The sequence below is a fragment of the Triturus cristatus genome, chromosome 5_1 (assembly GCF_964204655.1).
Source record: "Triturus cristatus chromosome 5_1, aTriCri1.1, whole genome shotgun sequence".
Lineage (NCBI taxonomy): Eukaryota > Metazoa > Chordata > Amphibia > Caudata > Salamandridae > Triturus > Triturus cristatus.
Genome location: NC_140587.1, coordinates 937,285,921 through 937,304,128, shown reverse-complemented (window position 1 = coordinate 937,304,128; position 18,208 = coordinate 937,285,921). Strand labels below are relative to the sequence as shown.

The 18,208-nt window shown below is 43.9% G+C and overlaps 1 protein-coding gene across 4 annotated transcripts in view; it reads right to left on the bottom strand.

The window, feature by feature from the left end:
* LOC146832697 (Y+L amino acid transporter 2-like) overlaps positions 1 to 18,208 on the bottom strand; it is a 395,072-nt gene that overhangs the window by 178,925 nt on the left and 197,939 nt on the right. For 3 of the 4 annotated variants that reach the window (XM_085605981.1, XM_085605978.1, XM_085605979.1), the window contains one exon: positions 8,296 to 8,421. In XM_085605981.1, the coding sequence (XP_085462107.1) occupies positions 8,296 to 8,421 (126 nt within the window). The remainder of the gene's footprint in view (positions 1 to 8,295; positions 8,422 to 18,208) is intronic. The other variant, XM_085605980.1, reaches the window with a different exon arrangement.

Genomic DNA, 18,208 nt, shown 5'->3' with positions numbered 1-18,208 from the left:
ACATTCCAGGATATCAAAACATAAGACTTAGGGATCGACATCATGACGGGAAACCCCCCTCCCCATCTCAGCCCCCCTCCGCCCCCACCCCCAGCCCCACCCCCCCGCCCCAACCCCGCATCCCCCAGACCCTGTGGCAAACCTGTAAACAAAAACAATGTTATCCAATACTGGGTCCGACGCCCCAACCACGTCCGACCAAACTGTAAACAGAACATGTCTATAAAGTCTAAACCAGTGCTATCGCCTAATGGGGAGTTGCTCAAGTACACACTGAGAAATCAGTAACGTGTTCAAATCGTGGAAGCACCCAAGACAGGGCAGGCCGGGGAGCTGTCTATATTTGACCGGATTACACAATATAATCCCATGCGCCACTAAGGTGGGCGGTGTACACCGGAGCTGGCATCAATAAACAGTAACTGGATGTATATTTCCAAGCGCACCCCCGGAGAGCAAGGCACACAACCAAAGTCGACAGCCATAGTATCAACCCGGTAGACTCTCCAGGGGGTCTTTGCTAAGGTGAGTGGAGTCCGAGGGGAACAGCGCTACACTTCCCTCCGAGTCAGAGTCCGTGGAGTTTCCTGGGGAAGGGCTAGTACTGATCGCGGGTCGGGTGGAGTGAAAGGAGGAGGCCGAGCACAGCGCCGCACGCTGTCCCTCTCGAATCTGCTGCTGCGGCGGAGCGCCAGCGGGCGTACTATGTGTCAGCATAGTCTGTTTCCGCCGTCGCGGGGGTCTCCGCGACCGCGGCGCCGCCGTATCCAACCTCCGACCTGGGAGAACCTCCGGGAAGTTTCTGTCCAGCCAGTCCCACGCGCTGTCCGGCGTGTCGAAAAAGAGGGAACGCTGTTGATGGACCACCTTCAGTTTGGCCGGGAAAAGCAGCGCGAAGGGGAGGCCCGCTGCGCGTACTCGCGCCTTCACGTCCATGAAGGAGAAGCGCCTCCGCTGCACCGCCTGCGTGTAGTCTGGGAAGATGAGGACGGTGGTATTATCGACACGCAGCGGTCCACTGTCCCGGGCAGCGCGCAGGAGATGGTCACGATCTCTGTAATTCAGGATACGGGCTAGTAGAGGGCGGGGGTTGGCCCCCGGCGGGGGACGCCCCGCAGGGACCCGATGCGCCCTTTCCACAGTGAAGTGAGGGGAGAGACCAGTAGGGGCCACCACTGTTTTTAGACAGTTTTCAATATGGACCGTGGGGTTCGGGCCCTCCACGCCCTCCGGGTATCCCACTATCCAGAGGTTGTTGTGGCGCGCGCGCCCTTCCGCGTCGTCCGCACGCGCCTGTAGTGCGTCGATCTCCTGGCGCATGCGGGTGAGTTGTTCGGTGTGGGTTGCCACCTGCGATACCATAGGCTTCACTGTCTGGTTCGTATGTCGCACCTTGTCTGCCAACTTCCTGTGGTCATCTTTCAGGAGATTCAGGTCTATGGATATCACTCCCAGTTGGCCCTCCAGTGACGAGCGAGTGTCTCTGATTTCTTTAAGTATCATATCCAGTTTATCTGGAGGGGCCGGTGGCTGTTTTGGACGCTCGGGGTGGTCGAACATCAGAACCGGTCGGGGGATGGGGCGTGGTGTCCCCACCAGGCGGGCATGCAGGTGTCTTGAGCCTGACCCTCCCCATAGCGGTACTCAGGCGGAGGGTAGGCAGCAGGTCCGGATATCAGAGCGCGCCCGCCCTAATGCACGTTCCAGGAGCCACAAGCCAAGTCCTCAAACGGCCTCCACAATTGCCCCCGGTGCAGCCGCTATCCTCCACAATGCAGTCCAGGCAGCAGGCAGGTGCAGTCAGCCAGTATTGAGGGCAATGCAAGGAACGAGCCACCCCACAGGATCAGAGGTTATCCGTATCGTCCCCCAGCTTCTTGGGCGTGGGGAGTCTCCGTGTTTCCGTTCTCTGCAAATCAGGAGTTCGGGCCCCAAGCTCCACCAGCCACCTCCACCGGCAATCTTCAAAGGGTGTTGCGAGGCTCAGGGCACGTCGGCGCCGTCCCCCGGACCCCACCACCCGCAGCCTCACCTCATCTACCGTCAGGGCAGGTAAATTGTCTGGGTGGGTGGGTACTCACGGGCTCCAGGATCGCGTCGGACGTCGATGCTGGGCAGCACACAGCAGGTGGTGTCTCTCGCCCAGCCGTCGCAGGGTGACACCCACAGTCATGCTCAGCCGCCAGAAATCCGCGGCGTCCACTGGGAGTCCCCCACCGCCGTCCCGGTCCAGCACTCACCCCGGGATGTATCTGCGGCGCAGGATAACCGTGCCACGCTGCCACAGGCCGCAGGGTGTACAGCGCGCACCTGGGCGCCACCGCCCAAGGGGGTCCGCCAGGCCGAGCGCCGCTCCACAACGTTTGGGGGCCCCCAGAATGGGGCAGGCAGTCCGACCTCCGGCCGCCCCGCAGCCGAGTCCCCCCACGCAGCGATCAGGTTCTGGTAGGCAGGGCACCTCGCAGGCCTCACCGCATCGAGCCGACACCAGGCCGCAGACCAGGGGACACAGTGCCAGTCCGCGCCGCCCTCCGAGTCTTGTCCCTCGGCTCAGATTTCACCCCAGCTCCGCCGCTGCAGCCCGCTCTTGCCACCACAGGCCAGGATCAGCGCGCCGCCGGTAACAGTGACACAGCCGGCGGCGGCGAGTTGCGAGGCGGTCGCTTGGACACCGGGCAGTTCCCCTCACGATCCCAGCAGAGTCCGGGAGCCGGATTTTGACTCGGCTCCTCGGGAGGTGCGCAATTACAGGATTTGGAAGCTCCCCGGCCCGGAGCTCGCCGTTTAGACGTCCGCCATCTCCGGCTGCTAGCCACGCCCCCACATTCTGGTGTTTGGTAATGACACAGAGCAACATGATTCTCGTCTTAAAGATATACTTTCTAGGTTAAGTAATGGCAATTTGACAGTAAAGATTGAAAAGTGTAAATTTAGATCAGATTCTTTGAATTATCTTGGACATAATATCTCTGGAAAGGGTGTTAAACCAAAGGAAGACTTAGTTAGTTCTATTCATAAGTTGTCCGCACCTAGTTCTAGAGATGAGCTTATGAGTTTTCTTGGCATGATTGAGTATTACGCAAAATTTATTAAAGGGTTTTCAGAACTAACATCCAATATAGAGAGGAACTAATTTTGCGTGGTCGAGTGGATGTCAGGAAGAATTTTTAACTATCAAAGAGAAGTTAGCTAGTGCGCCGTTCTTACAGAGTTTTGATACTAATCTAAGATCTATTTTGACTACTGATGCAAGTGAAAAAGGGCTTGGAGCCGTGTTGCAACAGATGAGTCCTGAAGGAATAAAGACTATTATGTTTCTTTCGCATGGCCTGAAAGAACCAGAAACTAGGTATTCGGTGGTCGAGCGTGAGTCTTTAGCGATCTTTTGGGCTATAAAGAAATTGAAGAAATTTCTGTGGGGTGTTGAGTTCGAACTTAGAACAGACCACAAGCCATTGGTGGAGATTTTTGAGAATAAAGGTTTGGATATGATATCAAGTAGAATAACTAAATGGATAATTGGTCTTCAGGAGTACTCTTTTTCCATCAAATATATTCCTGGTGCAGATAATGTGGTTGCGGATGTATTTTCAAGATTGGTTTTTGAGGATTGTAGTGAGTGTAAAGATGTTGATGAATTTGGTGAATGGGTTTGTACTGTGGAACCTAATCATATTTCTCAAGAGAAGTGGTCTGATGAGGTGGCAGGAGATGATACTCTCAAAGAAGTTATGAATCTGATCCAGAGTAATTGGGTAAGTGCGAAATGTGGTTCGGATGGGACTAAACCCTGCTGGTATGTGAGGTATGAACTTGCGGTTGATGGTGGTATATTATTCAGGGGTTCGAAACTCATTCCTCCAGAGAAACTTAGGGAAGAATTAGTAAATTTGGGTCATGTTAGCCATCCTGGGATTACAAAGACAAAAGAAAGGCTGCGTTCATCTTATTGGTGGCCAGGTATGGACAAATATATTGAAAGGCAAATCCGTGACTGTGTTTTGTGCAATATAAGTGATAAATCCAAAGTAACAAGGGTGCAACCCATGGTTGTTAGGTCTCGACCCAAATCACCATGAGATGATATTTCTTTGGATATTTAGGACCTATTAACATGTCGGGTTCGCAGATTTATCTCTTAGTTATAATTGACATGTACTCTCGTTGGCCTGAGGTATTTTTTTTAACTAGTATTGACTCTACGAATGTCATTAAATGTTTGAAAAAGTTGTTTGGTAGAGAGGGGTTGCCTAAATCAATTTTTTCTGACAATGGTGTACAATTCGTCTCCAAAGAAATGGAAGAATTTGTAAGTTCTTGTGGGATTTTGCATAGAAGATGTTCTCTCTATCATCCCGAGGTAAACGGAATGGTAGAGAGGTTTAATAGGGTTTTAAAAGACACTATTACTCTTGCAAAATCACTTGCTATGGATTGGAGGAGTGAGGTTCTTAAAAAAATTGAGGAATATAGAAGAACTCCCCATTCAACTACAGGGAAAACGCCATTTTTCTTGTTCCGTAGGAGAATTCCTAACACACATTTGGAGCCGAGTTGGGTTAATGAGTACAGTGTGAGCAAGGGTAGAGAGAATGTGTGTGATGAAGATGATTTGAAGGAGAGGGAAGATTGTAAAGTTAGTAAAAGAAAGATTAATTTTGACAATAGGAATTGTGTCAAGCTATTAAAGGTGAAAATTGGTGATTTAGTGGCAATCAAAAGGCCTGGGCAAGTTGGAAATGCAAATCTAAAGTATTTTAAACCTATGACTGTTATTAAGGTTTTCAGGAATGCTATCAAGACTCAAGACCATCGTGTATGGAATCTGAACAGAGTGGTAGTTCTGAAAAATGGACACAGCAAGATGAATGAGAGTGATGTTCACAGAAACTCAAAAGAGGATACTTTGAGGAAGAATCTATCTACTCCTGCTGTGGGAGTCCGACGTTCATCGAGAGCTTCTTCACGTCCTAATTATGTAAAGGAATATGTTTAATAACGTAGTTATTTTTTTTATTTTTTTTTATTTTTATGTTGTTTTCTGCTTACTTTATTTTGCAGGGAAGGGAGATGTGTGGTATCTTCTATTTCCATTGTGGTTGCTGTGTATGACATACTTGTGGTTGCCATGTATGACATACTGGAGTTCTGTAGAATCTATGTATAGTTGGAAGGTTGGGCCATTAGAAGGTTCTGGAGGATAGCGGTTGGAGCTGATCTTGTTTACTGGTGGATAGGATCTTTCTGTAAAGAATAAATTCATCTTCTTCAACTTAATCTTGTGGGAGCCTGCTTTCAAATGCAACAGACACTCCCAGATAGCAAGGCATCAGGCCTTGACTGGGTACCAGTAGATTTGTTCGAAGCTGAGGTTAACCTTTGGGCCCCCATAGTGACTGCACCTTACCGCATCCTCTCGTGGCCCACTTCCCTCTAGTTGGCATCAATCTGTTATATAACCATTTTTTCAAAAGGCTGTAGATCAGATCCCGCTTGTTATCACCCTATCTCTTTGGTTGATAGTGAGATAAAAATTACTGGCACAGTTCTTCTGGACCGTCTTACCGCATGGGCTAAGGACAACAATGTGCTTTCGGACAGTCAATATGTCTTCAGGGCAGGGCGAGGAATCATTGAATAGAATTTGAACCTCTTCCTATTTATCTCCAAATACACCAGGGTGAAGGGTGGGACAGTCCACTTGGCCTTCAAAGACCTCAGCTCTGCCTTGGATAGGGCCAATAGAGCCAAACTCTGGGCGGCGCTGGGGCCCATGGGGGTAGAGCCTGCGCTGATCACTTTTTTGCATGATCTACATGAACGACTGATGGCGTCTATGAGATCTGAAATAAATGGAGAACAGACCCAACCGTTTAGTTTGAAGGGGTGTTCACCAGTGGTGTATATTTGCCCCCTTTCTCTTCATTATTTACATCAACAGGTTTGAGACAGCCTTTTCTTCTTTGGGGATAGATGTACCAAAGGTCGGTGGTAGCCCACCACCAGCTATCCTATAAGCGTATATTTCAGTCCTAATAGCGGGTACAGCCTTGGGTCTATAGCACCTCTTTAAAAGGTTCATCTTCTTTATGGATGACCTTGATTTGTCAACTAATTACAGCGGGTCTCATGTCATGGTGATTGGCCCCAGGAACATTTGCACAAGAACATTTGTGATTAAAGGTAACGTTATTAGCAAAGTGGAGCACTTTACCTATCTAGGTATCTTACCTCTAATGAAGAAAAACGTATTGTCCTACAAAAGTGCAATTAAAGGCATAATTTGTTCTACAGTTGCATAGGCCAATCCCATGTAGAGACATTACTTAAAGTGTATATGGCAAAATGTATCTCAGTGTTTTTTTTTGGCTGTGACATCTTAGGGTATGCACCTACAGCACCACTTCAAATAGCTGAGAATCCAATTTGAAGAGGTCTTCTAAAAGACCCCAGGGGAAACCTAGCGAAATTGTATGAGGAACTGGGTATGGGGTACATTGCTAATATGATTGGTTTACGTCACCTGCTCCTATAGCTATCGATCTAGCTCAAAGATAAACTCAAACTTAATAGATCAGTGGTTCATGAGTGTCTTAACCTGGACAATTGGCCTCAAATACCCTGGTTACCATTTATAAGAAGCAACTTCACCGCCTTGGGGCGCCCGAGCTTTTAATTGACCCGGAGCATAGTGTGAAAGGGGATATAGTGTGGTTAAAGCAGATCTCTCTCTCGAAGGTGGCAGCTGAGAGAGAGGCTCGCTCTATGCACAAACACACAATGATACCATTTATTGTGGTCAAAAGGGTCACAGGAATGGAACCATATCTAAACTGGGGGAACTATCATTGTAAACTCCTAACCTACTTAAGACTGAATTTGTTTCAGCAGTTGCTACTTCCTAGGGGCTGTTGGTCTAAAGTGTCTGAACTGCAGGCTTGTACCTGCAACAATATTTCCCTGCCAGACACCATGCACATTGTTATGTTTGCCTACAATATAGCTACATTCATCCATTACTTATATAATTGAATTTTGACAACTTGAGACTGGTGATTCTGTATTTACAATTGTTGCAATCATACAGAATATGTTTGTGGTCTCCTGTTTTCTTTACAGCATATTTCATTGGGGTTAGGTGTTCTCCGAGTGCTCCAGATTGTTTACTGCATGATCTTTTACTCTTATCTTGTAATCCACTATTAACTTTGCGGTCTTCAGTGCATTAATAATACTTCTTATTGATGCACATACACTTCATTTTTATATTTCCTGATTCTAGTTAAATGTATTTTGACTGAGGGTGAAGCTGTTTTTTATCTCTTTTAATAGTTTTGGTGCATAATATTGTATGGACTTTTATGATTTTATGAGAAAATCGATTAAAGTTAATACTGATATTGAACAAAGGGAGGGCCACTGTTCATGTTGTATGTGGAGACGGAAGACAGCCAAGGACGTTCAGATGTTTGGCCCATAAGAAGGGAGTTTAGAGTAGTGATGCCAAGTTTTACCATGAGAAGGTGGAAAAGTACTGGGACACATGATGTGGGATTCTCAAATGTTCTGTGGAGTTTTAATCGGTGGTCACACTTTAGCTTAGACATATTCTTTTTGCACTTCAAGGGGTACAGACCTCTTTGCTATATTTCCATTGTGTGGCTTTATGCTATGGAATACCTCTGATTTTGGAGCACTTCTACAGAAGTTTCTACAATGTTGACACCTTCTTGCTGTACAGGATCTGATTAGGGTTTCCTCATTTAATGCTCCTTAGTTCAGGCTTAGTTTAGGTAATTTAGATTTACTCATGTATAATCAAGAGGGGAGAAGACCATATACTGACCACCATATCTTGTTCCTTATTTCTTGTATGCCTCATGTAATTGAGACCTAACTTTGTTAGAGGATTTGGACTGCCAGTAGTGATTCTGTATTTTTACAATGTAGTCTTGAGATTAGTGTACATCAGCTTGCCTTTGAATTTGTAATAAACCTATACTTAACCCCATCTATCGACTTTTGGGTCCTCACGGTGTAGCCATATGGGCTGCACTGTAAATTGAACTTTTGGATGATGTTAATTTCTCTTTATTCTTCAGGCATCTAAAAAAGGGAAATTTTGATATTTGGCTTAGTGCACTGGTATATGTGACTACAAGTATAGGTAAAACACACACACAACTATTCCTTTTGGTATTTAAGTTATTTACTTTTTCACTTCTGCAATAAATGTATTTGATTTGATACTCTCAAAGAAGAATTTAAATACATCTATAGAATCTTGGCACATACCTTGAATCAGTTTCGCCAATCCTGTAATTATGATTACTATCAAGGCACTCACTTGGGCAACGGTAGCCGCCATCTGCAGGAACGCTCCCCATTTCACTTTTGCACAATTCACGGCTGTTATGAAACCTAAAACAAGACCATGCCGTTTTTTAAACAAACATGTTTTATATTAGTTAAGCACACATTGATCCTTGTTAAACACAAAAATACTTTTGGAGTATAATGCAAAATCATTTCAATACAAGACAGTACATTTTAGAGGTGAGCCCCTATGGATCAAGAGGAAAAGTTGTTCTCAGTTTTGTAAACCCTTTTGCAATGTTTTCAAAACAGAATTGTGCTATTTCCTACCTTCTAAATCAAATAAAGTTCAACATATCTTACTAACTGCTGCCATTAATGTATATAACAGCAATTAAACTGGTCACTCAATATTTATCCCATAGTCATCCCACAGGTATTCACAGGGGTTTGATCAGATTAGATAGCCATACTGAGATATAGCTTATAGTTTACCTCAGAAACTATTTTGTACAAAAAAGCTTCACATGCTCAAATTAATGTAGTAAAGTCTTGTTCTAAAAGTTATATTATATCACCTATTCAAGGTTGTAAGGTGTATGTGGGTTATTTCAGTGCTAAAAACAATAGTTGTTGCTGTAAAACATAACTGATGGACATTAGGGCTTTCTCCTGTGAATTGGGGATATTAAATACAATGCAGAATGTACATACAATTATTAAATGATGTAAATCAGTGGTTCTCAACATTTTGACTTATGGTGACCCCAACTTAATCATTACTTGAACCTGGGGACTCCCACTGAAGCATTATTTGAATTCAGGGACCACACACAACAAAGCCCTTACTGGAAACACGGGGCCTCGGCCTAAGCATTGTGGGTGATTTGAACCTCAAAACAGTACACACAAAAATTAGAAAAAATCATTCATTAAACAAATACACAAATGATTACATGTTTTATTTACTTTGCAAACATATATGAATAAAAAAATGTTAATAGAAAGGTTGGAGCTTTTCTAAATTCAATTGAGGCCACTCATCATCCATACTGCATTTTGTTTGATGCACGTGACATGCTCCCACTAATCAATATGAGGAGACTAATTGACATTTTAGCCTTCCATTTCAAATTCCTTCACATTTAAAGTACATTTTACATTTTTCAATTGTACATTTAGCTTCTTTATTCCTATACACTTTATTCATCTGTTAATATTATTTAATTTTTTAAGAAGTCACAGGCCCCTTGAGAAGGCTTCGCGGACCCCAGGGGTCCCCCGACCCATGTTGGGAACCACTTACGTAAATGACTTTATCAAAGCCATCAAATACTCCATCAACACTTCAATACACCACTCTCCTCTACACTCACAAGATAAGTACATGACCAGTCAAAGGCCTCAGACATCTTCAATGCCTTCATCACACAAAGCACCTTCTGTGGATCCCTTAAGAGGAAGCAGGTTCTCCTGCTGCTCAAGAAGTTCTAAGTCAATCCTAAATATCTCACCAATTAACCTCCAAACACTATTCCTGTGTCCTTGAAAAGGAGTGTCAGGAAAGGCCATGAACTGTGTGAGAAAATCAACATCCTTCTCCAGGTTTACCAACCCCATTTCAGGTCCTAATGAAGCAGAGAAACAGCAAAACAGACAGCAACCATCCAGGTAGCTGACAACCCCCTCTGGATCACAAACAGAAAATGGTGACCCATGCCTCCAAAAATGGGATTCACCAACATCATCTTAATGAGATTTGCCTTCTACCTGAATAACAGATTCCAGTTTATCTAGATGAAGCCTTTCCTTGTGACCTGTGCCTGCCCTAGAGGACCATCCTCTTGCCAGTGATCTTGAGATCTTTACATTGAACTAAATGAAATACTTCAATCTGGCAGGAACATCATGCACTGTTGGTATTTATATGTTACCTCACTCAAAATGAAGATCTCCTCTCACAACAATCTTGATTGTCTGTAGGACAGTCTTTCCAGTATTCAGTTGTTCCAACTACTAACAACAAACAAGCACATGCCCAAAAATCTTTCTTCTTGATGAAACTCTATGGACGCATCCTTCAACTACCAGACAGTGAAAAATTCACCAACATTAACTCCCATATTAACTTCAAGACACACATCATAGAGGGGAGAAAGGCAGCATGGTACCATCTTTGCTTACTTCATTGGATATTATTATTTTCATGTTTTACCTTCCTTTTTCTTTTTAGCCTTGTGCTTCTGGTTTAGCTTTGGCTGCATTCATCCCTGGTCTTTTTAGCCCCACTAATGTAATGATAAACTTTGACCAACCAATCCAATAGTTCAAACAGATACAATCTAAGTTACTGCTTGCATATTTATTACAAAGGTCCAAAAGTCTAATTATCACCAAACAATTCCTTGATCAAGCAGTTGACATAGCCAGGCTATTGCAAGACAATGCAAATTCCTCTGGTAGAGAATTGGCTGGTAGAAATTGCAGTTATTGAGGCTATTATGTTACTACTGTTTTGCAGAGAACTATGACCACCCCCTCACTTTGAAGACGAGTGGACCAAATTTAAATGTGAAGATACCCTGTGGCAAGTAGTAACTATTGTGGTGGTAGCCCCAAACCTAAAGCTTTTGGACCTGTGGACCTGGAATTACAATGTTTGAAACCTCATTCTGGGGAGAAATATGCACCCATTTACCAATTGCTTTCTGTAGGCGGTGAATGGGATGGTGTCTGGGAGCAGGACAGCAGGTGGGCTGGCAGGGGGCATTCTGTACTGTTGTCCTGTGAGAGCAGTGCGTAATCTCAGTCCGTGGTTACAGGTGGGCCACATCAGCACTCATTTGTGCAGACTGGCACTTATTTTTTCTCATCAGACTTTGACCGAGAGCAACAGAGAGAAAAACACAAAAGACGGAAAGAAGGAGGAAAAGAAAGACAGGAAACAATGACAAAGAAAGAAAGCAAGGATGAAAAAGAACATAACAACGAATTTGGGGAAAATGGAACACATTTAGAGGCAATATCTGTGAACCCCCGGTGGCGGACTCAGAATCTGAGCTGAGTGACTGAGGCTGAAGTCGTACCATTCTCGCGGCCTGGGGAGGGGCGTGATGGTGGATGGATGGGAGGGCGGGGGAGACGGGGTGGCTATCACAGGTGGGGTGTGCAGGGATACTGATTTTTGTGGCTTGCCTGGAAAGGATACTATGCTAATGGTGATACTGCGTTGGAATATGATGTAATGAGGCAAGGTGCATTTATGTTTCTGTATGTGTTAATAAAGTGTTTAAAAAAAAAAAAAAAGAAAAAGAACATAAAAGAGTAGATAAAGGAAAGTGTCTTGTGACTGATGTAAGAGACTTGAGATGAAATCAAGACTGCACAGCCTTGGTCTTCAGTACCTCTCAGATTTGATATTGCTGGCTGTAGGCTTTGAGCAGAACTTTGAGCTCCAAAACTTATTCTTTTACAAATTAAGCCCAGTGTAAAATCTTGAGGCAGAGGTCAGGAGTCAAAGGCCGTGGCTGGGAAGCTACACATGATTTTACCATCCAGATTTTCCAAGCCAGTAAAATTGAACTGGTCTTCCAGCACAGAAACTTCCAGGATCAGCAACACAAGACCTGTGGGATCAGATGGGACAGCATTCCACCTGGGAGTATCACTCTACCTGGCACATAATCAAGATCAAATGTTGCCTCTCTTCTCTAAATCAGGCCATTTGTTTTAAGAAGGAAAGCTACAGAATAACACATTTAAATCTAAGCTACATCCTATTTAATTAGTGGCAGTGTTCAGAAGGCAAACCAGGAAATTCAATTGCTGCCTATGCCAGCATTCCCCAATTAAACTACCAGTATTACTCAATGGATATTGTTCAGAAAAGCACTGACCTTTCATCAAAAGTTGAGATATAAGAAACCAACTAATTTCTGGGGCGTTGAGGGATGATAAAGGACTAAAGATCACGGACTAATTCGCCATAACAACATAAAAAAGATAAACTATAACATTAACTTGCCCACACTGTGTTGATATTGTCAAAGTGGCTGACAAGATGACTGACCTTTCTCAAATGTTGCCTCAGGTCTTGGAGTACAGTGTATATTGGCAATGCAAAACAAAAGGAGATAATCAAAAACAGTAGTCACAGTCCCATCAGCAGTGGGAAAGATGGAATACAGAAAAACAGCTCCTAATTAAAACTTCCATCAACGCTGAGAGTCTTCAAACATTTGTAGTAACCCTACTCTTCTGATGCTGTAAAACTAAAAACACATTTATGGCAGATTCTTCAGATGCATATTTAATTGCCACTATGTTATGACAGTACCACCCAGTGCCTAATTTGAGCTGGTGGTTTCCAGGGCTTGGCACTTAATTGTCAACACTGGCACTTATTACAGACTTCCACATGGTGGCACTGCTCGTCCTATTTAGAGATGAGCACAACAAAAGTTGTTTATTTATTTATTCATATACATTAAAATGACTATTACCTGCCGCCCAAGCAATTGTTATAGCTTTTGGGGTCTGAAATAGTCTACATTATCACACTTGCAAGAATGTGATGGTTAGTAATTGTGTTGGTACTGTAATTGGTAGAGTTGGAAGGAGCAATGGGGGAGACAGGGGTTGTGCAAGTTGCAGTGGCAAGGGCCCTGGCACCTATTGCTTTAGCAATTAGTCACTGGTACAACCCCATTTCTTTACTGTACAAGACTACATTACATGCTCAATGTTTTAATGTCTGATTGCCTTAAAAACTGCTGTGAGTTTTAATTTGAGGTGTGAATGCAGTCAGAAACATGCACTGCCAAAGCCAAGAGGCCTTCCAATCTGTCTTGCCTTTACTTTACAAAGGCTTAGTCTTGGAAATTTGCCCTTCCTGCAGTGTCAACTCAGATTTTTGGGCATAGGACTCTGTGCACTTTACCCCTGCTAACTAGAGGTAAAGTGCTCTCTCTTTCAAACCGAGCAACACTGCCATACACCACATTTTATTTACTCTATGTCCCTAGGCATAATATATGGTATTACATGTACCCAGCATCTGTAAATGAAATGCTGCTGGTGCGTTGCAGCACTCATTGTGCCACCCACTAAAGCTTGTCTCCAATCCTGTCACTGCAGAGTGGGTGTGCAGCTTTAAACTGCATTTGTGCCAGGCATAAACCTTCCTTTTTAAATGCCCTTTGGGCAGGATGCATGGTATTTAAAAAGTAGGGCATGTGTACCTCATTTTGAACATTTCCTGGCAGTGAAAAAACTCCCAAATCGTTTTTCACTGTGGCAAGGCTGGGACTTCAATAGGAAAACACTGGGTTACAGTATAACACTTTATAGTGCACAATTTGATTTGGGAGCAGCTAACTTATTCAGCTAGAAAAATTATTCATGGACTAATTTTAATAGTAATTTAAAATCAAACTTAATGGTCAAGCCAGATTTTATATTACCATTTTGGATATAACACTTTTAGAAAGTTGTTATTTTCCTGCCTAAAACCAAAGGTCTTTCCTGCCAGTGTCCAGCTGTCACCTGACGCCTGATGTCTCTCCTGTAGTAAGATATGTATTGTTCCCTGACAGTGGACAAAGGAATTGGGGTGTGGGAAGGGGGACTCCTCCCTTGATAATGGCCTGGAGGTTGTGCCCAGCCCCTTCCTGACCTTCAAAGGATACCTATCTTGTCACATGCAAATGAAGCTCACATCTAGGCCTGTCCCCCCTTTGTCTCTCTAGCCAGGCTAGCACCACACCCAGTGGGAGTGAAGCAAGGAACTAACCAGAACTGTTTTAGGGGATGGGCAGAGGTTTGCTTGCCACCCTGAGGCTGGCACTGAGCATAAAAGTGGACCCTACAGACCTCTCCTTAGAACACTCCTGTACCTTTGAACAATCAGAAGAAGGATTGCCCTGTTGTTTGAGGAAACTGAATAAAGACTGGACCTGCTTGTCTTTAATTGACTAGCCCAAAAGTGACTCCAAGTGTAAGTTGGTTGAGCTCCTGCGTGAGCCATAGGGACACAACAAGCTTCTACAGGCCCCTTCCTGACAACTGCCCAGCAGACTAGTACCAACTGCTGCTGGCCTCTGTTGGAGTCCTAGCCCCCAAGTGGTGCCCCACAGGTCCTGTACCCTTGACTGACGTATCAGGTACTCCTCCTGTTCCCAAACTGTAAGAAATGGCACTTAGAAACTTGTTGCTAACTTACTGGCTGGAGAAACCACAGAGACTGGGATCACTGTTGAAGCTGCAGCCTTCTAATCGCTGGTCGGTCTCAACTTGCCGGTCTGCCCTGCTGAAGAAGATCTAACTTCCAGAAACGTTTTTAAGTCAAGACGTGGAGGGCTTTATTGGGAATGACAAAGAACAGCACCAGATATACGACGAGGCCTACAGGGGCACTGACTGCAGAATTTGCCTACTCTGAGCTTTCCCACCTTTGTCGACAACCACATCAGGACCCTGCTCTTTAACAACCCACTGTCATCGAGCCCTGCTTTGGATCCAGCTTCCAGCTTGCTCCGCAGATGACTCATCAACAACAACTTTTTTTCTATATAAATGTCTACATCAGTAGGTATATTTCCGCAGAGACAAAACTTGTCGCTGAATCTGACCATCATGGTTGGCCTTAATTTCTGACTTTGACCCGGTCTAGCACAACCAAATACCCTGGTTGGCACTTTGTGACGCTATTTTATAATTCAAACTTTGAAAATGTATGTCTCTTGCTCTACCTATTGGATTTTTGTCATTTTTGGTGGCATTTTTTTTTTTGATAACCAATTTTATTGATTTTGTGAGAGACCAAAAAAAGGGTAAAGTAAAACTGGGATAAAGGTCGATTTTATCTTAGGCATGTCTTTCCCCCGTGAGACTAACAACTACTTAAACCATTTATGTATAAAATTAAAAAATTGGGTGACAAGACACAGCACTGGCAGACACCCAGAGACAAGCCAAAAGGGTCAGTGCATACCCCTTCAATTCCATATCTAACGGAAGCAAAGACCCCATTTTGGAGAGCTCGGAGCAAATTTACCATGGATGAAGATAGACCAATGTCAATTAGAATATTCCACAGCTTAGACCAATTGACACGGTCAACACTCCTAAGGGTAATAAAAGCCAAGTACAACAGACCCTTCTTGGCAGTCACATATCTATATACTTTTTAGGTTGTCCCAAATCGTCCTGATGAGACCCTGTTTATAGCAGCAGGGGTCGAAACGTCGGTAACACTATACAGGCAAATAAATCCAAAAGCCTGCATGTGTGACAGGCTAAGTCACCCAAGGCTTATGGATTGAGAAATACAGCGTCGTTCTTGTTACTGTTCTTGTACTTTCTTTTTTTGGGACGGTTCTGTTCACTTGGGACATGTTGCACTATATGGGTGGGTTAGATATTTGATGTATAAACTACTATGAAAATTGTGAAATGAAGTGATGATCGCTTTATATTTTTTGCATTAATTGAGAACAGGAATTGTTGCTGACAATTCACAAATGATGATTAATGATGCCAATGAGAACCACTGTTGCCTTGAAATACTAATTTGAAACCAGACAGTGTATCATTACTTCTCGAAGGCATGAATTACATCCAATCAGTGCACTAAATTGTTCTACTTAAAAGAGTATTTGATTATCCCTTAAAGTAACTAACTGGCAGTAAATAATACTATCTGACTGAACTAAAAAATCCAACTGCAAGCATAGATAGGCATAGAATACATACTAGAACATCTGACAGAATTTCTGACTATTACTACTAATGACGACGCAATGAACCTCTGCATCTCCAGGCAGCAATTCCTGCATCTCAAAGGACAACATTAATGGCAGCGCTAATGTACCCTTTAAGGCCTGTATGGGTCAGGAAGCTCTCAAGATAAGCGCCCAATGCTTCATTGAAGTCCTTCTGGAGCCAGCTCAGCAAATTTTTGCCATCTGTTCAAAGCAACTGTCATATAAATATTGTCTGAGATGCACATAGTTTGAGGGACAAGTCCAATATATCTCCAAAATATATGGGGGAATGGCACAAATTCAAGCACTCAAGGGGGGGGGGGCAGCATTTCAATATTTGCCAAATAGCAGAGAATTGTGTTCACAAAAAGGCAGTTGGCAAGGGGAGAAATCACAGAGTGAAGCCCTCCCTACTCAGATGTGGTTTGGCAATGCACACATTTCACAGACAGCTAGTAGAACCTGTGACCACTTCTGCAGGACATGTGCAACATATACTAGGGCATGTGTATATATCTATATCTCTCTCTATATATATATATATATCTATCTATCTATATATTCACTGAAAAACCCATAGGTTTCACACATGCTATAGTTAGCTGGACATTTTACTCGTAAAAAACCATTGAAATTCCCCCGTTATAGTTAGTGCAGGCAACTATAACTCACGCGACCGCAATCCTCTGCTGATGCTAATACTGTATTTAGACACTTATTTGCCCATGTCTTCTTCCATTAAATTTTAGCTATACATATATTGCAAATATTTTTTTTTCATAAAGACACATATGTCATCAGCAGAGGATTGCGGTCGCGTGAGTTATAGTTGCCTGCACTAACTATAACGGGGGAATTTCAATGGTTTTTTACGAGTAAAATGTCCAGCTAACTATAGCATGTGTGAAACCTATGGTTTTTTCAGTGAATTTGCAAGGTTTTTTAAATGCTAATTCCTAACTATAACGTGTGTGAAACCTATGGTTTTTTCAGTGAATATATATATATATATATATATAGGTCTAAAAAGGCATGTGTATATCAATGTTTAAAGGATGTAAGAAGACACTGCTGCTATTCATTCCTGACATACATTTGTGAAAGCAGGCATCAGATCATGACAACGGCCTACACCCAGCATTTTATCCTTCTGCGTACTTAAAATACTTAACACTTTCAACGGTATGCAAATAAAACATACATTTATGTGCAAAAAAAGCCACTTAAATAGCATCTGAATTTCATCAGCCATCATCAGCACAGCAGCCTTGCCACACACTCAGAATGAAGACTCTGAGTAAGAGATTGCTGAGGTAGATGCCCTCTGAAAGTCATAAACACTTAAAGAAAGTAAGACGCGCTGTTTATCTGTGTCTCCAGGGAGACATTGATGGAGGACTCTTTCAGTGCTCGTTATGGTCATTCCCTGGAAATTAAGGGACCCTTAAGAGTGTAGTGTCATGCTGGACACGTTCTACTGCCTCAGCAGACATTGGTTAGTCAGCCACTCCCTTGTGGGATAGACACACATGCAGCCCACACCCATCCATCACAGGCATCACGAGTGACGTGACCCTGCTAATAAAAGGGCCTCGGTGCACGGCTTGTGGCCAGTTGATTAATTATACCCACAGTGTGTGTCAGTTATTAAGTAGTATGTGGGTCTAGGGCCCACAACACTACAATGGTGACAAGACGGGTCTGACCCCATGTACTTGCATAAAGAGTCCCTAACGTTCCTCAAAGAGAAAGATTAGCCTGTATCCTCCCTACCCCACAAGCCGTGCTATCTGTGGACATCACTCGTGGAAGAAGGGTAGGACAACCCTGCAAGAGCACCGCCGTTCTCACCTGCCCAGAGGAGGAGATAGATGTCTCGGCTGCCGCCACAGCCTACCCTGTGGAAGTGGGCACATCGCCCCACATAGAGGGTGACCGCTGGTCTCCCTATTCCTGGCAGCCTGCAGAGGGATTGGGTGCAGAAGGCAATGCAGAGAAGAGAACGTGGCGAGAAGTAGCGCCATCGATGGAGAGAATGCAGTTTAACCTTCAGGTATAACCAGGCGCCAACTATGCCATGCCCCCATTTGATGAGGCATCTGTAAGCAGCCCCCCTCTCCCACCAGTTG